Source organism: Bombina bombina, chromosome 3 (genome assembly GCF_027579735.1).
Source record: "Bombina bombina isolate aBomBom1 chromosome 3, aBomBom1.pri, whole genome shotgun sequence".
NCBI classification, from domain to species: Eukaryota; Metazoa; Chordata; class Amphibia; order Anura; family Bombinatoridae; genus Bombina; species Bombina bombina.
Genome location: NC_069501.1, coordinates 1,086,753,599 through 1,086,777,555, shown reverse-complemented (window position 1 = coordinate 1,086,777,555; position 23,957 = coordinate 1,086,753,599). Strand labels below are relative to the sequence as shown.

Here is a 23,957-nt window from a genome sequence, read left to right as displayed (position 1 = left end):
AGTCATTAAGACTCTCCTCCGATGTTGGAGTGGATGTTCCTTAATTGCCAAAGTTACATTTTAATTGGCTCATACGAGTGTCAGTCACAGAAGTGACTGGTAATAGGGTACAATGAGAGGTTGGAATTCTAAACGTCACGCTACGTCCGAAATGGGCGTTGTTGTTTACATTGACATTTATTGAACAGATCTCATTGGAGGATTAATCGACCATATGTTATGCTGATGTATCTGGTTAATTGCCTGACATATCAATGCGAGGTGTACTGCAGTTACTTATCAAATTCGACCGCTTACCATAAATAGATAGATCGTATTAGTATATCCCTTATATATAGACATTGTACTTGGGGAATACTGTTTAGTAAAGTTGCTGTCCGAATTATTCATACTTGAATATAGGGGATAGTACATATAAGTGCATAATAATGTGAATCGGCATACCGTATCTCCCCTTTGACATTAGTCAACAGCATGCTGCAGTTGTTACTATTGATGGATGTAATGGATCTGCTCAATATCATTTATTCAGTCTATACGAGTGCGCTGCTTATACGCTAACATCAGTGTTACGTCTAGAGTGGGCGTGTTTGTTTATATTCGCTTCTGTAGTAACGGTCTTATTGGCTGATCACTTTTAACATATGTTGCACATAAATCCAAAGCGTGGAATAGTCATTGGCAAATCTGATCGTATATTATAATCTATAAGATTTGATTTTGTTTTAATCCGCTGTTTGCTTATGTGAGTGATATGAAGGAATAAGATATATCTACGCGAAAACCATTCACTTAGTCTAATCTAGGTAGACTGCTTATACATTTAATTCCTATGTCAGATTCCAAAAATAAAAGAAGAGTTACATGAAAGGCAACACTGTTTATTGGGAGATGAACAGATGCCAGTGATGATTTGTGGAGATGTCGGTATTATTTTGGGCACAAATATGATATGATACCTCTTATTGGAACATGTGTATACGAGATAGCCTTTAGTTCATATTGCTTACCTATTCGGTTATATTTTCAAAGTGCTCAAAATGAATAGTATACTTGAATTTATTAAGAATGAATAGTATACTTGATTTTATTAAGGTATTATTGTTCTCATTAATGCAGATGTTGATTTTATATACAATGTACTAGTCAGATCACTTTATCATTCATAAGTGAATAAAAATATTGTGAACAAAAATAGAAGTGAGAATGAGACATTAAAAATAAGGTGTATGAGGAGTGCTCTTGTGTGCTGAAGAATAATATTGCATATTAAGATTAACTTAAAGAGGGGGGACAAGTGTGAGACATACCTAATTTAGTGTATATATATTCACTGGATGGAATCTGCTTATACAAAATGTACAGGCTGACGTGTATATAATGTGTAAATAAAATAAACAAGTCAAGTATAACTCTAAATGAGTTTAGCTTATACGAAGTGTACAGATTAACTTGTGTTCAATTTTGTGAATTAAATAAACGGGTCAAAGTATAATAACCTTAACCTTGAAATTAGGGTAGTGTGGTGATTGTTTGGTCAATATAAGTGAAATGTGGAGTAAACCAAAAATTATAATAAAAGATAGGACAAGACAGTTATTGATAAGTGATACCTTATTTCATTTACAAATATACAAAATAATTATTGAAGTCATTCATGCCATTAGGTTTTACAGAATTTAAACGGTAGATCCATTTGCATTCGAGTTTGAGTAATGTTTTCTCCAGATTGCCTCCTCGTATTCCTAATGAGGCTTTTTGAATGACCATATATTTCAGATTGCTAGTGGAGCACTTGTGATGTATTTGAAAGTGTTTTGCTACTGATGTTAACTTTTTGCCACGAGCTTCATCCTTATTGGCATTTTTTATGTTGTTAGCATGTTCAAGGATACGTACCCTGATTTCCCGGGTTGTCATGCCAACATAGATCATTTTGCATTGGCAAAAGAGAGCATATACAACCGCAATAGTTCTACAGGAGAAATGAGAGGCTAGATTATATAACTGGCCATCTTTGTCTTGAATGGTTTTAGACTTCATTACGTATGGGCATGCGGAGCAAGTCCCACATGGAAACATCCCTGGATCAGTGTTCAATAAATGTCAATGTAAACAACAACGCCCATTTCGGACGTAGCGTGACGTTTAGAATTCCAACCTCTCATTGTACCCTATTACCAGTCACTTCTGTGACTGACACTCGTATGAGCCAATTAAAATGTAACTTTGGCAATTAAGGAACATCCACTCCAACATCGGAGGAGAGTCTTAATGACTCATAAATAGAGCATTTTGCAGCAGCTCCACACCCCTCTGAGGAAGCGTTTTTTGTGAAACGTACGTCAGGGGTCCTGGGGATAAGCTTTGTCTTTCCCTTTTCTTTTAATTTGCTCACCTTAGTTGATCTGGTACAATGCAGCTTCAATAATTTGTAAAAAATTTAAAATTTAAACTAGCCCTCGGATTGTAAGGGCTTAGCTTACAACTACATATTTTGCTGCTAGATACCAGTGATACTGATTTCAGATTAATTTAACAATCTTAGTTCAACTTAGGTGGAGTGTTTTTAATCTTTAGCTTCTGCTAAATGTATGTGTGGTTAAATTTTGATTTAATAAACTTTAGTGTGTGAATGGAGAAAAACATTTTTTTCTAATTAAAACTATTTAGCCTTGATTCAACTGGGGCATTGGTGGAAATTTTCCTCACAGATTTAAGTTACCTACTCCTACTTGTAAGCCTATTTACAATTATTCATTAGTTATAAATTTATTAACCCCTAATCTGCTGCCCCCAATGTCGCCGCCGCCACTATACTAAAGTTATTAACCCCTAAACCTCTGGCCTCCCACATCACTAATACTAAATAAATATATTAACCCATAACGTAACCCTAAATCTAATCCTAACCCCAACGTAACCCTAACACCCCCTAACTTTAATATAATTAAAATAATTCTAAATAAAACTTACTAACTAATTCCTATTTAAAACTAAATACAAACCTGTAAAATACCTGTAAAATAAACCCTAAGCTAGCTACAATATAACTAATAGTTACATTGTATGTTATCTTAGGTTTTATTTTTATTTCACATCTAAGTTTGTATTTATTTTAACTAGGTAGACTAGTTAGTAAATAGTTATTAACTATTTACTAGCTACCTAGTTAAAATAAATACAAAGTTACCTGTAAAATAAAACCTAACCTGAGTTACACTAACACCTAACATTACAATAAAATTAAATTATTTAAAGGGACAGTAAACCAGACAGAGCAGGAGCGAGCTGCACTTAATGTTATGGCGCGGTCGGGCCTGGCTGTGACTATACAGCTGGCCCGATGCGCTGTGTAAAAAAAACAGACCCGCTCAGCAGAGAGCAGAGAGCGGGTCTGTAAAACGGTATATTTTAAAAAAAATTCAAAGGGTAAAAAAGGTTTAATAACTATAGCACTAAAATAATGTTATATAATTCTGCACTATGTGCAGAATTATATAACATTATTTTTTAGGTTTACCGACACTTTAAATTAAAAAAATACAATTATCTAAATTACAAAAACAAACAAACAAACACTAAATTACACAAAATAAAAAAGAAATTAGCAAAAATAAAAATGGATTACTCCTAATCTAAAAACCCTATCAAAATAAAAAAGCCCACCCTAGCCTACACTAAAAGGGCCTTTTGCGGGGCATTGCCCCAAATAAATCAGCTCTTTTACCTGTAAAAAAAAAATACAAACAACCCCCCAACAGTAAAACCCACCACCCACACAACCAAACCCCCCCAAATAAAATCATATTTAAATAAACCTAAGCACCCCATTGCCCTGAAAAGGGCATTTGGGTGGGCATTGCCCTTAAAAGGGCATTTAGCTCTTTTACATTGCCCAAAACCCTAACCTAAAAATAAAACCCACCCAATAAACCCTTAAAAAACCTAACACTAACCCCCGACGATCCACTTACAGTTTTTGAAGACCGCACATCCATCCTCATCCAGGCAGCAGAAGTCTTCATCTAAGCGGGCAGAAGTCTTCATCCAGACGGCATCTTCTATCTTCATCCATCCGGCGCGGAGCAGGTCCATCTTAAAGACATCCGTCGCGGAGCATCCTCTTCTTCCGATGGCTGTTGAAGAATGAAGTTTCCCTTTAAATGACGCCATCCAAGATGGCGTCCCTTACATTCCGATTGGCTGATAGAATTCTATCAGCCAATAAGAATTAAGGGGGGGAAAATCCTATTGGCTGTTGAAATCAGCCAATAGGATTGAGCTTTCATCCTATTGGCTGATCCAATCAGCCAATAGGATTGAGCTTGCATTCTATTGGCTATTCCATTCTATTGGCTATTGATTTTGGAAAAGGTTGTGTTCTGTCATGCTCTCTTGAACTTAAGGGACAATGGGCTCCATGTACGAAGCAGCGAAAGCTGCTCCGGAGCCTTTGCGGGGCAGGTTCGCATATGCGAGCCTGCTTCCCGCAATGTAAGAAGCAGCGGTCATTAGACCGCTGCTTCCTACAGCCTACGCCACCTCTTAGGTGGCGAAGCAAAATCACAGAGAGCACGCTCGCTCTCGGTGATTGACAGCCCCTTCAGTCGCGTGATTGGTCGCGCGATTGAAGGGGCGGGCATTACACACTCCAATGAGTGTGTAATGGTACATACGGGCAAGCAGATCAATAGATCCGCTGCCCGTGTGTAGCGGAGGCGGGCGGACAGCTTTGCAAGTTAAGAAGCTGTCCGCCCGCCTCTTAGTACATGGCGCCCATTTTGTATTTACCTGGTAAAAATGCATTCTACTTAAAACCTGCAGCATGAAAACTCTTTGAAATGGGCTGGTTCTTCTCTGTCTCAGGTTGTTTTATGCTGCTGCTTTTTGTTTACATAGCTTTTCTGTAACCAGTACTGCAGCATTTAAGTATTCAGTATAGGTGACATTTTCAGCAGGCAAAATCAGCTATTTCAAATGGCAAAATAAATGCAAAGGATCATTACTATAATTAGAAAGTCCAGATTCAAAAGTTTGTGAGACAGCAAATGAGTTTTTAATCTCACAAAATGCAACATTCCTAGAGCAGATCATGTGAGTGTCACCTTAGTTATTATCTGCATTTGTGACAGTATTATGCTATGTTTCTATTACATTTTTTGTGATTTTTTTGGCACCTTTATTGTTTAATATGTGCATTTTACACGTTAAAATGTGCATTTTAAATTAACTTTTCTGGTCAGTTATTCTTTCTTATGCATAATAGAACATGGTGAATTTGACTGTACCTTTAGGTACAGTCAATTTAGGGTCTGATAGTCAAATATTCTCCTGCTTGGGGCCTGATATTCAAAAGCTCACTGCTAAGACATCTGGTCAGTATGGACACCTATATTACTATATAAAGTCTAAAAAAATCCCAAAGACTTTGCATGATTTCTCTCCATGGTGGCAAGCTTTTGAATATCAGGCCGTTGGAGAGAAATTGTAGTGCAAACTTCAAAGGGGCTGAATTCACTGAATGATCAAAGAAAAAGGGCAGAACTCTCCAGCACTGAAAGCTCTCTCTCATTTCTGTTTTGTGTTTTATATTACTGTTCACTTCAGAATGGGTCCTTTTAATATTATTACATTCTAGATTTGCACTTTATATTGTAAATGTTACTACATTTAGATTTAGATCCAGCAGTGATTTTTCAAATTCTGATTATGTTTTTAAAGGTTCTGTGTAACTTTAACAAATTAGGATCATACTTTTTATATTTCTGTGTAACTTTTACAACTTACATTGCACTTGGTATTTTTTTTATTGTAAAATAGAACACAGCTTCAGAAAAGGGAGTGGGGTGTTCCCAGGGTATGGGCCTAATGATCAAAGGATTCTCCAGCTTGGAGAGGAATTGTAGAGGAATTGTAGTGCAGACTCCACAGGGGGTGAACTCACTGAGGGCCTGATGATTGGAAGCTCTCCACTCAGATGAGATGATCTAAAATGATCCTCCATCACTGCTAGATCCCTAGGTAAATCTGCAATTTAAGAATTTCACTAGTGATCTTGCAGTGCTGGAAGATCATTTTAGATCATCTCACCTGAGCAGAGAGCTTTAGATCATTAGGCCCTTACTGTCATGTTTGAAGCTTTTGAGTACTAAATTTAGTCATTTTTATTATTTGTATCTTACTTTTTGTTTATCATTTTATCGCAGGATGCACATTTCTAGAGTTCTCAGTCAAAAGGCATAAAAATACTGTTTTAAGATATAAATGTATTCCTTTAAAATGTATTCCTGGCTTGGAAAGGTAATTTTTTTGTTTGTTTTGTTCTTGCATATACAAAATGAAAATAAAGAATCTTAGCTAGAAATATGTCACTATTCTGGTCAGCATCCTGCCAATGTCTGCTAGGGAAATTTGGTGCACTCGAGCTCTCAAGCTTCCCACATTGTTCAGGAATATCACAGGCTGGAAAAATTTGCTAAACTCCCCAACAGATTACTCATTATCAAAACTCCTCCTTGATTCAGCCTGTTCTGAAAATACAATAAATACAGGAGAAATGGTTTGCTAATGTACTTGTGTTACAAACCCAGTCAGATAGCAATAACGGATTCTCTGTCAGTTTCCTGTCTGTATCAGTACATGCTCTGTGTAATGCATGTAATATAATACAAAAATAATATTTCAGACACAAACAACTGTTGATTATGGAGAAGTGGAGAGCAGGATAAAATGCATTGGTAACTGGGCAATATGTTGGACAAGTACAATATATATACAGGTATATATATATATATATATATATATATATATATATTATACTAAAATATATATACGTATTTTCTAGACACAAGTACAGATTGTTGATGTTCCTAATTTCATATTTTTATATTGTTTCTAAAATCTGATCACCTGTCAAGTAAAGGGGAAATTAAGAAACAAAAAAAAGAATGAACACTTTTTAAGCACTAAATGGTTCCACGGGTGACATAGAAGTATATTTGCATACTTATGTTTATATTTATGACACTTGGGGTCTCCCTAAGTGTGATGGGGGAAAATAGACATGGACTCCCTGCCCAATGTGCCTAAACGAATATAGCTGCACCTCACTGACGAGGCTCAAAAAGGCTGAAACAATCGTCTGGGGCTGCCGTGTTCCTTGTTCAGAAGAGAATTGCCTGGTATTTTGGGGCTGGACTGACCTGTATAGCCAGAATCAGACTGATATACTTCAGGATAGATCTTTTCTATGAAAAGCATATTTGGGCAAAAAGAGTCTGCTCCCAGGTGGTAATATGCCATAAGACAAGCTATTACGCATTTGTGCCTGGTTGAGCTCATCTACTACTTGTTATAAATATAAGTATATTTGTCTTGTGCAAGATTTTGGTAAGTTACAGACTTAGCTATTATATTATACTCTGCTGCTGAAATACATGCTGCATAGATATGAGTAATCTTCTAGTTAGCCTTGGTCTTCTAGGTGTTTGATAATAAGTATAGGGAGGGCACCAGTGAAATGCTGAGAATTTTGTGCTGCTCTAGGCACTGGAAAATGGGATGTCTCCTTTTCTCCATCAACCCTTTAAATCCTTAAATTTTAGCTGAAAGTTCTCGTATATATTACTCCAAATTCAATCAAGGGACTTGTGGAAGGTTTATGCACCCCCCAACACACAGACACACTAAACAACCAAGGACTACTGATGTGTAATAAAATAAAATACATAAAACTTTTGAAGAGCATAAGAGTGGGAAGGCATCATGCCACAGAACTACTCCTCATTGTTTGCTGGCCAAAAAATTAAATCCCTAGTGCTCCAGGCACAGGCCTAGTTGGGCAAGGCAAAATATGCCCCTTGAGGGGACACATAACCAAGCGGAGCTGGGCAGCCTTTAACTTTAAATAGTTGGGGTCACTAAGATATATAGACAATGTAAACTACAGCTGAGATATCAAGATTCATTAAAATTGTGAATATTTAACTATTCAGAAAAATAAAATGGATTTCTTTAAGAAATTGCACCACCCCCTCTTCAAAAAATAAACCAGCAACAGTTGCAACCTCAAAGTTCAAGTAGCAATGCACAACAATATGTGGAATGAATGAATATGATCACCGTCTAGCAGCAGGAGAGTGGTGTCAGATTTATGCATTGCAATGTAAAACAGTAACATTTTAGTTTCATTTCCCTACAAAAACATTCTGATTAAGGTCAGGTGTTGACTGAAACGTTGTGTTTCCTATGTGATGTCTCTAATAAATGGATATTGAAATATACCGACTGGTGCTGCAACTTTCTATTCTAGGAAAACACTGAACAGAGGTCAAGTAAAACCAATATTAGATCAAAAGCAACTTATGTACTGTTTGCTATACCTGGCATTCTTGTGGATACGCTGGTGACAAGTAGATTCTCAAATTCTTTATAGGGATATGAAACCCAAAAATTTTCTTTCATGATTCAGATAGAGCATGCAACTTTGAACAACTTTTCATTTTAGTTATATTGTCTAATTTGCTTCATTCTCTTGGTATCATTTGGTGAAAAGGATACTTAGGTATGCTCAGGAGCAAAAACGCACTACTGGGATCTAGCTGCTTATTGGTGGCTGTACACACATGCCTCTTCTTATTGGCTCACCTAATGTGCTCAGCTAACTCCTTGTAGTGGATTGCTGCTCCTTCAACAAAGGATACTAAGAAAACAAAGCAAATTTGCTAATAGAAGTAAAATGAAATGTTGTTTATAATTGTTCGCTCTAACTACGTCTTGAAAGAAAGAATGTGGGTTTCATATCTGTTTAAAATGACAACTATATATAATATGTATATTTTTTTTATTTATTTATCTTTTTCATTGACCCTTTCATTCACATTATCATACTGCAATACGTTATGTTTAAATTTATGTTTTCTTTATACTTTTGCAGAAAAAGTTTGAGTTATTCTAAAGAGAGCATTTTAGTAGAGGATAATGAAATCAAACAATACCATCCAAGCAGCAATTGATCTCACAGCAGGAGCTGCAGGTAATGGTTAACTTTTCTTTATTCTGCATTTTTTATGGGACATAGAGCTCCCACATTTTATTATACATTAACTGTTTCCAAACCAGAAAGTACTGCAAGACATTGCTCAGTGATATCCTGCAGACCAGTTTGGTGGTAAGGGAATAAAGCAGCATGCTGTGACAATGTCAAAGTGGGATGCTCAGTCTTTAGTTACTTGGGGGCTTCATCTTTGGGAAGTCTTCCAGTGTGAAATGTCCTGCAATATTGCCTGTTTTCCACTTAAAGGGACATTATACACTCATTTTTCTTTGCATAAATGTTTTGTAGATGATCTATTTATATAGCCCATTTTTTTTGGGGGGGGGGGTTTAATGTATAGTTTTGCTAATTTTTAAATAACCTTGCTCTGATTTTCAGACTCCTAACCAAGCCCCAAAGTTTTAGGAGAATACCGTCAGCTACCTTCTACTGCTTGCTCCTGTTTGTGTAAAGGGTCTTTTCATATGCAAAAGAAGGGGGAGGGGGGAGTGTCTTATTTGCCACTTGCAGTGGGCTTTCCAGCTACCTTTTCAACAAAGCTAAACTGAGAGCTTCTAAGTAAGTTTTTAAACAGTTTAATACTGGATTTTTATATCAGTATCTGTGCATCTTATTTTTTTTATAGTAGTGTCTATTACATGCAGTTATATGAAAAAATGGTGTATACTGTCCCTGTAAATACAGTAGATTTGCATAAGCAACAAATGAATTTTAACAAGACAATGCAATAGCACTTACTCTGAACTTTAAATGAGTAGTAAAAACATATTCTGCCAAATTTCAAAGTTCCACTTCACTTGTATCATGTGAGCGCCATCAGCCAAACACAAATGCATATACGTATATTCTGTGAATTCTTGCACATTCTCAGTAGGAGCTGCTGACTCAAAAACTATCAATATAAAAATAATGTGCACTATTTGTTAATGGAAGTAAATTGGAAAGTTGTTTAAAATTGTATGCTCTGTCTGATTCATTAAAGTTTAATTTTTACTTGAGTGTCCCTTTAATTGGTATGCAGAATATACTTGTGCTAAACACATATACACATTTGATGGAGTCATCTGAACATTATTTTAAAAACAGCTCTAGATGTAAAAGACATTTCCCAAAGATTTGTTTATACTTAAATCATTCATTGTGCAGTACCCCAACCCTGAAGAAAAATGTATTCAAAAGATACTGACAAACACTACAGTGTACATGTGGCAACAATATTAATATTATTTTCAAGTGAACATCAGTGCTTTACTATATTGTAGCTAAATATCTTCAGAATAACTGAATATATTTACTTGTTTTCCAAAAGACAACAGAAGCATAAAGAATCTGCGCTGTCAAACTCCAAACAAATCTCAGTACTTTTGGCTATAAGAGTGACAAAATATTATTTTTGTCGTATTGAGTATGTTTTAAATACAGCACTGTTTTCTATGGCAAAAAAAAATCAAAAGCTGCTTAACAAATTGACTTGACTTGTTTGTGGTGACGGACAGCCTTTACTGAATTACTATAGGCTAGACCCTATGCTTGCTGCAGCTGATAATGACAGGGTAATTACATAAAAACAATACTGTCAGCAACAACTGTGGCTTGCGTGCAATCAAACTCCTGTCAGCAATTAAGTAGCCGACAGTTGCAATGCAATAGTAACGGTAACTAAACAATAACAAGACTGAACGACAGCAACAAATCCCCAGAACATTAATAGAAACAATATCCTATGCCTGCACTATTTTTTCTTAAAAGATGCCTTAACCCAGTGGGCTACTTTAAAATTAGTTCTCCTTAAAAGGATACTAAATCCAAATGTTTTCAATATAGCCACCAATCAGCAAGCGCTATCCAGAGTGCTGAACCAAAAATGGGCCGTCTCGTAAGCTTACATTCCTGATTTTACAAATAAAGATATCTAGAGAACGATGAAAATTTGATAATAGGAGTAAATTAGAAAGTTGCTTAAAATTGCATGCTCTATCTGAATCATTAAAGAACCCAATTGGGTTTAGTATCCATTTAATGTGTTTGCAATCTTGCTATAACAGCTACCTAGTATTAAACCTATGGAAAATTGTTCCTTTGTGTTTATTTTTATATTTGTAATAAATAGTTTTACTCATTAAAAACACCAACCATTGCTCTCAAGAGCATGTCCATTTAAAGGGGCTGAACCTGCAGGAAAAATATAACCCCTTATCTTTCCTCTCCCCCTACCCAAAGACCAATTCTTAGATATTTTTCATTATGGTTGATTTCAATAAGTAAAATTTCAGTTGCAAGAATAATCCTAAAGTAGCAATTACCAATACATTTAATACCATGCATCTGGTTTAACAAGTCATTAGGAATACATTATGGAGAAAAAATACAGTACAGTGCACCCCAACACTGTAAGCTTAAAGGGACATGAAACCCAAATTTTTTTCTTTCATGATTCAGATAGAGAATACAATTTTAAACAACTCTCCAATTTACTTCTATTATTTAATTTGCTTTCTTCTCTTGTTATCCTTTGCTGAAAGGTTTATCTAGGTAAGCTCAGGGGCAGCAGAGAACCTAGGTTCTAGCTGTTGATTGGTGGCTGCATATATATATATATTGATTGTGATTGGCTCATCCATGTGTTCAGTTAGAAACCATTAGTGCATTGCTGGTCCTTCCACAAATGATACCAAGAGAATGAAACAGATTAAAAAATAGAAGTAAATTAAAAAGTTGTTTAAAATTATATTCTCAATCTGAATCATGAAAGAAAAATGTTGTGTTTCATGTCCCTTTAAGTCAAACCAACATTAGACAAAAAAGGCTACAGTAACAATTGTTTACAGAGTATTGTGTTATATTTGATTAAACAAGTAATTTAAAGCCCTATCCCTTCAGGTGGGACTGCATGTGTTCTCACCGGACAACCCTTTGACACTGCCAAGGTGAAGATGCAAACATTCCCTAATTTGTACAGAGGACTTACAGACTGTGCTGTGAAGACATACAAACAAGTTGGTCTAAAAGGTTTCTACAAAGGCACCAGCCCAGCACTTCTGGCAAATATATCAGAGAACTCAGTGTTGTTTATGAGTTATGGCTTTTGTCAAAGAGTAGTGAGGAGGATCATTGGCTTAGACAAGAAAGCATCATTAAGGTAAGGTTTGAGTTTAGCATCAGTGTCCAATTACAATGACTCATTAGTATTACATATTTAGCACCAAAATAACCTCTTTGAATAGGCATTTACAGTAGATCTCTAGAATAAATTAGACTTGTGCAGCTGTGAAAAATTTGGTTCGGTTCGGTTTGGACCGATTCGGACTGATTTGAATTTTGGTTCGGACCGATTCAAATTCGGAAGAAATCGAATGAATTCATTTCGATTCATTCGGATTCGTGGGAAATTCGGTTCGATTCGGTTCGATTCGGTTCAAATCGATTCGGAATTTCGTTCAGTGTTAAGTGGGATGTGCTGTGTATTACACTAGTATACTATACAATACTAGTGCAATACACAGCCATCCGAATCCATCCGAATCTACCGAATAAATTCGAATCGATTCGGATTTATTCGGTAGATTCGGCACTACCACAATTCGAAATTCGAATCGATCTGAATCTCCAAATTCGACAAATTCGTCTGAATTTCGATTCGGATCGAATCGCATTGCACATGTCTAGAATAAATGGTTGATAATATAATCAGAGAAAATGTGTATCTTAAAGTAATTCTTAGTCAGTTTATATATATCCATAAATTGTTCCAATTCAATATTTGCAGGACATGCTGAGATTTTACCCGACTAATGCTAATGCAATTGCCTTGATGATGTAATTGATATCGATCCTGTTATTTATGATGTCATCAGTAAAGTCACCAATGAACTTTTGCTTATTTTAAACTTGATTAACATAAATTACTTTATTTTTTTTAAATGAGCATGAAAAAAAAATTCCATGCATTATATTATACGTTTTTTCTTATTACCTTTTCAATATAAGTACTAATCTTTGATGTGTTATTACTTATTAACAGTTTCCTTCAGATTTTAATTGATTTTTCTTTTTTAAAATAATTTGAATTCATCCTATACTTGACAGTATAGAAAATATTTTTGGGTGCATATAAAACCATTTTTAAAGTTTAGTTATCAGCTCTAACTACAGTCATACTATATACATATAACAGGAAATGATTAATAACAGTCATATATTGTACAAAAGGATGGTTTATTGCAACCAGCATGTTTGCCATTGGAGACCAACTCTCCCTTTATGCATTTGAACCCCTAGGTCTATCACATTGGCCCAAATTTATATTATAAGTAAAACACGTTCAGAGCAGTGAGAACTTATATTGACAATAAGTAAATAAAGTACGCGAAAAGCAAAATACACGATTTTTAATATCACGACAACACTTAAAATATACCAATAACATACGTAGAAATAAAACATTGTATATACATGTGTAATATACCCACAATCCCCCAGTTCATATAGGTTTAATAGTAAGTTTTTGTGTGTTCTTTATTAACAATGGTGATTGCATAATGAATATATAGGCGTTCTGTGGGAGTTTAATCTGCGTTCCATGGTAGTAACTTGTATTTTAATGGGGAAACATTGCTGTGAGTTTCTAATTTTAAACAGACAATCCTCCATCTTAGATGCACCTTTTCAGCCATATCAGTCTTGTCGGTTTTTTAGCGGCGAGAATTTACATTGTGTGAAATCTAGTGAATGTGCAGTGATACATAATTTAGAAATTCATTGATTGAACTTTAAGTACATAAAAAACATTTTTGTTTTAGCGAACACACAGTCTATGTTGTCTAAATATACTTATATACACGCTCCCCACCCGCCAAGAACTGAGATAACTGGCAATGTTGGCGAAAATTTACTGAAACTGTGCTCTCTATTATTTCCACTCTTCGGAACAGAGGGTCAGCCCACAGCACGCCTGCGAGAGTGGCGAAGCCAAAAAGGCAATATCTTATGGGTCTGATGACTAATTTAACATCAGGGCCCAAGAGAAATTGATAATAGAAGATAATTGTAACATATTATATTAGGCAGTGAATGATCAGTGGTTATAACTGCTGTTGCAGGTACTGCAGGCTGTAAAACTGTATGTAGAATTACAGTCATTCATATGTCGGATTGCATGTTATATAATTGATCTCAGTAAATAATATTGAGCAGAGCATTTGACTAAACTGACATATGTCCGTTTGTCCTTTTCACTCTTTTCCTACACAAGTTCCATCTCAGAGTAAATAATGAAACCACTTTTTAGAAGATTGTGTTACCTTTTAATTGACCAATGTGTTAATAAATGACTGTATTCTATAAGCTTTAAAAACCTCTCATGTTTCTCCTTCAGATGTCTTTCTTTTCAGTCTATCATTTTGGTACTCATTTCAGAAACAATATACCATTCTTTACTTTCCAAAATATTCTTTACTTGCATACCCACTGATACTAATAAGTCATTTGGATTGCACATTATTCTGTGTTCTGTGTAACACTTAGGGCTAGATTACAAGTGAGGCGCAAATGGTTTTGCACAAGCAATATCGTGTTTTCGCAAGCCTATTTCATTTTGCTGATATTACAAGTTGAGCGAAATCGTGATTGTGCCAGCACTATAGCCATTTACGATTCAATCCATACCACAATCTCAGAGCTGTGGTTAACTGTTTTCTGAAACAAAAAAGTTGCACAAAACAATTCAGAAATACATTACAAAGTACAGTTACACTCATATTAACACTGTCTAATAAAAAAAAAATGCACAAAAAAGTTATAAGAGCTCAAAAATATGAGATTCGGGTGTTAGAAAAAAAGGCAGGCAAATAGCTTTAACATTGAGGCACATACATATACATTGTTAAAGATGTATATGTATGCATTTAATATATACTGTATATGTATGTGTATATATGTGTACATATATTAACCCTTTGAGTGCTAAGCACTTTCCCACCTGGGTGCTAAGGTTTTTTAATGTTTTTTTTATTTTTTTTTAACAATTTTTTTTTAACTTTTGTTTTATTTTTTTCGGACCTTGAAGACTTACACTGTTGGAAAGGTTAGGTGATTACCTGCTGTAGCTGCTTAGATGCCTGAGATACAGGCTTCTAAGCAGCATGCCCCCTGCTCCTATACTTAACATTGTTAAGTATAAATAAAGTTGCACGGTGACATCATCACGTTATTGCGCATGACGTCACCATGCAAAACGGGAAGCCCCTACGATGCTTGTCACTCTACAGGCACGATCGCCGGGGTAGGAGAGGGTAGGAGCCCCAAGATGTCCCTCAAGGTGGGAGAGTGCTAGTGACGGCTCTGAGCCGTCATTAGCACCAGAGTGGGAAACTCTGTGACGGCTCAGAGCCGTCATTAGCACTCAAAGGGTTAATGTATTTATATGTGTATATATGTATTTACAGTCATGTAAAAACATTAATATATATGTACACATATATAAACATATATATAAGTGCATTAGATCATTTTGCCATTAAAGGGATGCTAAACAGAATTTTTTTCTTTCGTGATTTAGATAGAGCATGACATTTTAAGCAACTTTCTAATTTGAAACTCTTATCAATTTTCTTCGTTCTCTTGCTAGCTTTATTGAAAAAGCAGGAATGTAAAGCTTAAGAGCCAGCTCATTTTAAGTTCAGAACCCTGGATAGCACTTGCTTATTGGTGGCTACATTTAAGCCACCAATAAGCAAACATAACCAAGGTTCTCAAACAAAAATGGGCTGGCTCCTGAAGCTTTGTATTCCTGATTTTAAGATAAAAATAACAAGAGAACAAAATAAAATTGATAATAGGAGCAGATTAGAAAGTTGAATCATGAAAGAAAACAATGGGTTTAGTATCCCTTTAAAGGGACATAATACTCATATGCTAAATCACTTGAAACTGATGCAGTATAACTGTAAAAAGCTGACAGGAAAATATCACCTTAGCATCTCTATGTAAAAAAGGAAGATATTTTACCTCACAATCTCCCCAGCTCAGCAGAGTAAGTTCTGTGTAAAAAGTTATACTCAGCTGCTGTCCAGCTGCAGGTAAAAAAAAAAAAAATGAAGAAATGAACAGCAGCCAATCAGCATCAACAGTGCTGAGGTCATGAACTCTTTTACTGTGATCTCATGAGATTTCACTTAAAGGGACATGAAACCCAATTTTTTTTCTTTCACGATTTAGAAAGAGCATACAATTATAAACAACTTTCTAATTTACTTCTATTATCTATTTTGCTTCATTCTCTTGATATTCTTTGCTGAAAAGCATATCTAGATATGCTTACTTGCTTAGTAGCTGCTGATTGGTAGCTGCACATAGATGCCTCCTGTGATTGGTTCACCGTGTGCATTGCTATTTCTTCATTAAAGTATATCTAAAGAATGAAGCAAATTAGGTAATAGAAGTAAATTGGAATGTTGTTTAAAATTGTATTCTCTACCTTAATCATGAAAGAAAATGTTTCTGTATAGTGTCCCTTTAACTCTCATGAGATTTCATTGTAAACTTCCTTCCCGGGACAGACATACTGATTTGTTGCTTAGAAGTCCTTTACAATGGGATGTGGCTACTGAGAAGCTTTTGAGGTAAAATATCTTTCTTTTTTACATAGAGATGTTCAGGTGATATTTTCTAGTCAGCTTTTTACAGCTATACTGCATCACTTTCAAGTGTTTAAACATTTGGGTATTATGGCCCTTTAAGTAGATGAAAACATGATAAAACATATTTATGCAATATTCATATTTAATAAAGATTTTAACTATGTATTTACTGTAAATCTTTCACATTTTCTATTGCGAATATGCTATGTTGTTTGCGAGATGGGTGTTAGTTTTTTCCCCCAACAATTTCTTTTTCTCTATTGACTTCTACGGGGATTGCGAAAATGCGATGGTGTTTGCACGATCTTGGGTGCTGTTTTTTTCCTCTTTATTGATTTCTAAGGGGGAAGACATGCACACGCACGCGAAAACTTAAGTTAGATTTTTTGCACTATTTGGGTTAACGCTAGCGCAAAATATTTTTTTTAAACTTGTAATACAAACGCAACACGACTAGCGCAAAAAGCTTAACTCTAGCAGAGTTTTCGCAGTTGCAAAAAAAAATACTGTGCCAAAATTGTTTAATTTGTTGGCCACATTGTTTAAATATATAAACATGTATTCGTGTCCTGTTTTTATATTTAAATCTCCTCTCTGTCATCCACCTTGGCTAATATCCCTTTACCATCTATAATTAAACTGTACACACTATATACATATAACATATATAATATACACTATATATACATATATACACTATATACATATATAATTATGCTGAAGAATTAACCTGTGAAGTCTTGATGCTTATGGAATACAAATACTTGAATACGTTGGGCCTTTAAAAGGCATCGCAATCTATTTAAAAATATACAATATGGTAATAGCTATTTTTCTTATAACGAAACCTGGAATTGGCATAATCCAGCCCACAAAAGCCTAGAGAATGTCCCAAGCTGTACTGCTATGACCTGATCTGCTTCATAACCAACCCAAAACCAGCAACATCATCAGGTCTGTCTAGACTCCCAAAATTGGTAGGTGTGATTATATACAATCTACATATGTAGTAGTGTGGAGAAATAACCAAGGATGGAAGTTGGGTGGAATCTAATTAGAAATCCATTAAAGGGCCATAATACCCAAATGTTTAAACATTTGAAAGTGCTGCAGTATAACTGTAAAAAAGCTGACTAGAAAATATCACCTGAACATCTCTATGTAAAAAAGAAAGATATTTTACCTCAAAAGTTCCTCTTTAGCCACATCCCAATGTAAAGGACTTCTAAGCAACAAATCAGTATGTCTATCCCGGGACAGCGGAAGGAGCGAGCTTTCGTGCACACTCATCTTATTTCCCTATTCAGTGTAAGGAAGTTTACTATGAAATCTCATGAGAGTTAAGTGAAATCTCATGAGATCACAGTAAAAGAGTTCATGACCTCAGCACTGTTGATGCTAATTGGCTGCTGTTCTTCATTTTTTATTTTTTTTAACCTGCAGCTGGGCAGCAGCTGAGTATAACTTTTTACGCATAACTTACTCTGCTGAGCTGAGGAGATTGTGAGGTAAAATATCTTCCATTTTTACATAGAGATGCTCAAGTGATATTTTCCTGTCAGCTTTTTACAGTTATACTGCATCAGTTTCAAGTGATTTAGCATATGAGTATTATGTCCCTTTAAGTTCAAAGCCCACTTTTTTTAAAACTATTTATGTTTTTGTCTTTGCTTTCACATATATAAACAAAAATATTACATCTAATTAAGTCTTATTACTTTTTAACTTACTGAAACTTGCATTTTGTGTCTGTACTTAGTGACGTGCAGAATGCGGCTGCAGGCTCATTTGCAGCAGCATTTGCCTCATTGGCTCTTTGTCCCACGGAGCTGGTGAAGTGTCGCCTGCAAGCCATGCACGAAATGAAATTGTCCGGCCAGGTCACAGAAGGACAAAAGTGAGATTTGCATTTATAGCCTTCTCTTTTCCTTTCTACTTTTTTATATATATAAAATATAGAGCTCATATAACTTGATATTGGCATTTAAAGGGACATCATAGTACAAAAATAACATACTCTGTTTTGTTAGAGCATGTGCGTTTGGCACTACCGACCCTGCAGTAATTTGTGTTTAAAACGGTGTTGGGAGTCAAGGAACATTGCTGGTTCGTAGTGAAAACTGCCTGGGAACCAATCAGTGGTTGCAGTTGCACAGGCTGGGTCACACAACTACCATTGCTAATTGGCTTACTGGCTGTATGGGCTGGGGACCAACAGTGTTTTGCAGCTTCAGTGTGGTACTTTAATTATATGCAGGGAATAAACACAAAGAATTGCAGGCTCGGTAGTCCTAACATTAGAAGTTCTAACAATACAGAGCATGTAATCTTTGTACTATAATGTTCCTTTAAGAATACTTTACTACTGTAAATAAATATACAAAATGTATACCTTGCCATATACTACATACCTATATAACCTTAAAGGGACATGAAACATAATTATTTTTCTTTTGTGATTAGGATAGAACGTAATTTTAAACAACTTTCCAATTTACTTCTATTATGTCTTTTGTTTTGTTCTCTTGGTATCCTTTGCTGAAAAGGATACCTATGTAGGCACAGGAGCTGCTAATTAGTGGCTGCTGATATATGCCTCATGTTATTGGCACACACAATGTTCCCAGTAATGCATTGTTGCTTCTTTAACAAGGGATACCAAGAGAATGAAGACATTTAGATAATAGAAGTAAATTGGAAAGTTGTTTAAAATTGTATGTCCTATTTGAATCATGAAGAAAAATGTGGGGTTTCATGTCCCTTTAAGAGTATAGCATATTAATATTCCAGCCCGTTCTATGTGTGTGTTCACGTGCACCTTTGCATGCATGTGCATATGTGCATGTGTAAGTGCAAGCACATATGTCAGAAAGGAATTAATATATATAAATAACTAAATTGTATTCAATTTCCATAGCACAGTATGGTCAGTGGTAAAGAACATTCTTCGTACTGATGGTCCCTTGGGTTTCTATCACGGACTGTCCAGCACGATGCTTAGAGAAGTTCCAGGCTACTTCTTCTTCTTCGGTGGTTATGAACTGAGTCGTTCATTTTTTACAAGAGGAGGGAAATCTAAGGATGAGCTCGGTAATTATCAGTCTGCTACACAATTCATCATAGTCTCCGTGTTGTCCTTAAAGGAACATTATTTTGGAAAAATTACATTCTCTAATTCATTAGAACAGATTATTTTAACACTCTGGAACTCTGTGAATTTCAATCCTGCAAAATAGTTAAACACATGATTAAAGTCTCACTTAAGTATTGCAGAGAACTGCAGTATCCAAATGATATTTTAACTATGTGTTTAACCCTTGGTGAGGGTTAACTACATTGCATTTCAGGGTCACTAGTGTTAAAATCACATGTTCTTATGAACTATAGCATGCACTTTTTCCAATATAGCGGCACTATAAATTCTGAAAGACAATGGATTTGTATGTTTCATTTTTGGAAGCAGCATTATTACTGATAAAAAAGATAATAGGGCCTAGATACTCTTTTATTGATTAGGTTTAATTCATGACAGTAAATCTTTATTGAAGTGGCAATAAAACGTGTCAGAAAATGTTTTGTTATGCACAACGAAACTCTGCATTTCACTGCGCATAACAAAACATTTTCAAAATAAACAATGACATTCTTTCATTATTTATTTTGTCCCCTTTCTCTAAAGAAAATCCAAAACAGTGGCAATTTAAATGCTTTGAAAACATTTATTTTGCATGCAGATATTTTACAATTCAGTAGTTGTTATGGACTATGCATCTTTACATGTAATAACATTAATGTTCCTTTATGGGTTATGTAAAGTTTGCAAAGTCAACAGCATTTAGAACAATACTAAAGGTTGAGTGGACATGATTTGCATTGTGAAATGCTTGTGCAATGCCGTCCCCAGCACACTCACGGCCAATCGGCCGCAAGTAGGGGCTGTCAATCATCGCGATCAGGCAGGATTGGGTTGATTACAGTCCGCCACCTTTTAGGTCTTACGACCGCTGTTTCTTAACTTGAACCTGAAATGATGGGCGTAGAAAGCAGCATTCGCTGCTTAATAAATCTACCCCTATGTGTCATTTTACAAGTTTAAAATGCAATTGTGGATATTTAATATGGAAATGTACTTATTATTTCATAAGCAGCCGTATTACCAAATGATTGCTTTTCTCCATAGGAATTGTCCATTTGATGGTCAGTGGAGGTTTTGGAGGTATCTGCCTATGGCTGGTTGTATTCCCAGTTGATTGTGTGAAATCCAGGATTCAGGTGCTCTCCATGACTGGGAAACAGGCAGGATTTATAGGGACATTTGTAACAATTTTAAGAAAAGAAGGTAAGATAATGTAGTTATATGTGTTGCCTTATGCCAACTAGGCCTGTGTCTAGAGCAACAGTATTTTAGGAGAAGAGGCAAATTTTGAAAGATAGTTCTATGGGGGTATATGAGCATTTCCCAGTCTTCAGTGGTGAGATATACAAGTCAGACATGATCTAAAATTGTTTGGGGTTGTGAGGGTTGGGGAATTTGAGGTATAGTACATTTCCCAGTGCCTAGGGTACCACAATAAAGTAAAAACATTACTGAATTTACCTATAAAGATTTATGTACAGCAGAAAAAAAGCTGTACATTTTGGTTACTAGTAAAACATTTGAAGAATATATGAAAGGTGCATTTGGGCAAGTATAGTCTGTTGCTTGTTCTGTGGCTTTATTATATATTCAGGCCCATTGAAGGAGGCAGGGATATAAATCCCTCCAAGATGTTTTAATGGGGGGACAAAGATACAATTTTACCCCATATTAATATGGTGACAGCTTTAAATATAGTCTTTAATAATCTCATTAACCTCTTGAGTGTAAAGGATGTATAGAAGTGATTAATTATCTTCCTTCTTTAGTGTAGAAGACAACTCCCAATTGTGCTCTGCACACAAAGTGGAGCATTATTTAAAGGGATACTAAACCAAAACATTTTCTTTCACGATTCAGATAGAGCATGCAATTTTAAGCAACTTTCTTATGTATTCCTATTATCAATTTTTCTTTGTTCTCTTGCTTTCTTTATTTAAAAAGCAGGAATGTAAAGCTTAGGAGTCAGCCCATTTTTGGTTCAGAAATTAGTTACGATATCCTCACACTCAAATAAGTGGACTTCAGGTTGAAAACAACAAAATCACTTCTTTATTCAAAATTTAAAAGCTTGTGTGAAGATTAAAATCCAAACGCGTTTCGTCATACAAGACATAACTTCCTCAATGGCTCCTTGAAGGAGCCATTGAGGAAGTTATGTCTTGTATGATGAAACGCGTTTGGATTTTAATCTTCACTCAAGCTTTTAAATTTTGAATAAAGAAGTGATTTTGGTATGACGAGTGGGGGCAGTGAAGGAGTCCGGAGCGCTTACAAGTGGATTTTGGACATTTTTGGTCCAGAACCTGGGTTATGCTTGTTTATTGGTGGCTAAATGTAGCCACCAATAAGAAAGCGCTATCCAGGGTGCTGAACTTAAAATGGGCCGGCTCCTAAGCTTTACATTCCTGCTTTTTAAATAAAGGAAGCAAGAGAACAAAGAAAAATTGATAATAGGAGTAAATGAGAAAGTTGCTTAAAATTGCATGCTCTATCTAAATCGTGAAAGGAGGGAGCTCCTGCTCCCTCACTAACTTTGATATAAGCAAGCTTTTGCGCATGTTGGTAGTGCTCATATTACAAGTAAAAAGTTTTCACTTGCGCTCTAACCTGATAAGTGCAAAAAGCTGAACTTAGAATACCGCGATTGCATTAACGTATTCCCCCATAGAAGTCAGTGGAGCAAAAAAGTGGGAAAAATGTTCTATTTATTCAAAAATACATATTTCTACATATATTCTACATATATTTTAATACTGGTACAATATATATATATATATACCTATAATTATATATTATATAATTATTTATATACACTGTACATGATTAAATATAGGTATAGATATATACAGATATATATAAGACTATCTATTTATAAATACATAGAACATATTCTGCTATGTGCAGACATTGGAATGGGGAATATTTAAAGTAAATACATTTAAAGACTTTATTAAATAGGAATATTGCCTAAATATGTTTTTGCATATTTTCATCTACTTAACTGCAAAGGGCTCCAATGCATGTATATATTTGTCTATATGTGTATACATATGTATTTATATGTCTATATGTGTCTGTAAATACATAGACACACATATAAATACATAAATACACATGTACATATAGCATTTTCCATTTTAGTGAATATCTACAAATGAAGTGTTATGTATTAAAAGTGAACAGTTAGTAGAAAAAAATAATGATATTAATGAGTGACTTATAGGAAAAGCACAAAATCAGAGCATAAAGTGCTGAATAGCTTATATAATATACATTGTGAGCTCTCAATATGATAAGGTTGAAGCTTTACAATTGTTTAATTGACATTGTTCTGCTTTTGCAGGTGTATTAGCCCTATACTCTGGGCTGAAGCCCACATTAATCAGAGCTTTCCCAGCAAATGGAGCACTTTTTGTAGCATATGAATACAGCAGGAAAATGATGATGAACCATTTTGATGTCTAGTAAAGCTCTATAATATATTCAGAATTATTTACATGACTCAGAAGACCAGACAACCTGTGGGAGATAATTCTCATACAAGATAAACGTCGCACTACTGTCTTGCGCCTCCTATCCTATCAGTACTGTGTGTACAACAAATTGTCTGTAAATAGTTATATAGGTGACATATTTTATTGCACAGTGTTGGGTTAGAAAACAAAAAGAACATGTATAATATAATCAGCTATCAGTTGTTCTTATTTCTTTTTAACTATTTTTATTATAAAGTTAATAATTAGATCCAGAATAAATAAATGGTGCTAAATGTGTTGTGTGTTATTCTGTAAAATGATACAGCTACTAAATTGCTGTTCTCATGATGAATTGTTTAAAGCCTTGATGAGTTGGTTGTAAACAAAAACAAACAATCTAGTTGTTTCTTTGTGAGATACAAAGTGTTCAGAAACGTAAAGGATGTTTTTGTTTTTTATTCGATTGTCTTCTGAAAGTTAAATGTGACTAATAATGTTTGTGATCTATGAATTTGCTTATTATAGTCTAATAGAGCACCATATCTGAATCACACATTAAAAAAACATTATAGTCCAATCCGAGCATGTCATTTTAGCACTAGCAACCCTACAATGCTATGCATTTAAAGGGACATGAAACCCGAAAT

At 35.1% G+C, this 23,957-nt stretch overlaps 1 protein-coding gene across 1 annotated transcript in view; it reads left to right on the top strand.

Moving 5' to 3' along the window:
- Window positions 1–23,603, top strand: part of LOC128652086 (mitochondrial ornithine transporter 1) — a 31,279-nt gene extending 7,676 nt beyond the window's left edge. The window contains exons 2-7 of the mRNA XM_053705033.1: window positions 8,939–9,037; window positions 11,939–12,197; window positions 18,455–18,592; window positions 19,613–19,785; window positions 20,876–21,034; window positions 23,178–23,603. Of these exons, the coding sequence (XP_053561008.1) occupies window positions 8,983–9,037; window positions 11,939–12,197; window positions 18,455–18,592; window positions 19,613–19,785; window positions 20,876–21,034; window positions 23,178–23,299 (906 nt within the window). The 5' untranslated portion in view covers window positions 8,939–8,982 and the 3' untranslated portion in view covers window positions 23,300–23,603. The remainder of the gene's footprint in view (window positions 1–8,938; window positions 9,038–11,938; window positions 12,198–18,454; window positions 18,593–19,612; window positions 19,786–20,875; window positions 21,035–23,177) is intronic.
- Window positions 23,604–23,957: the final 354 nt, after the last annotated feature.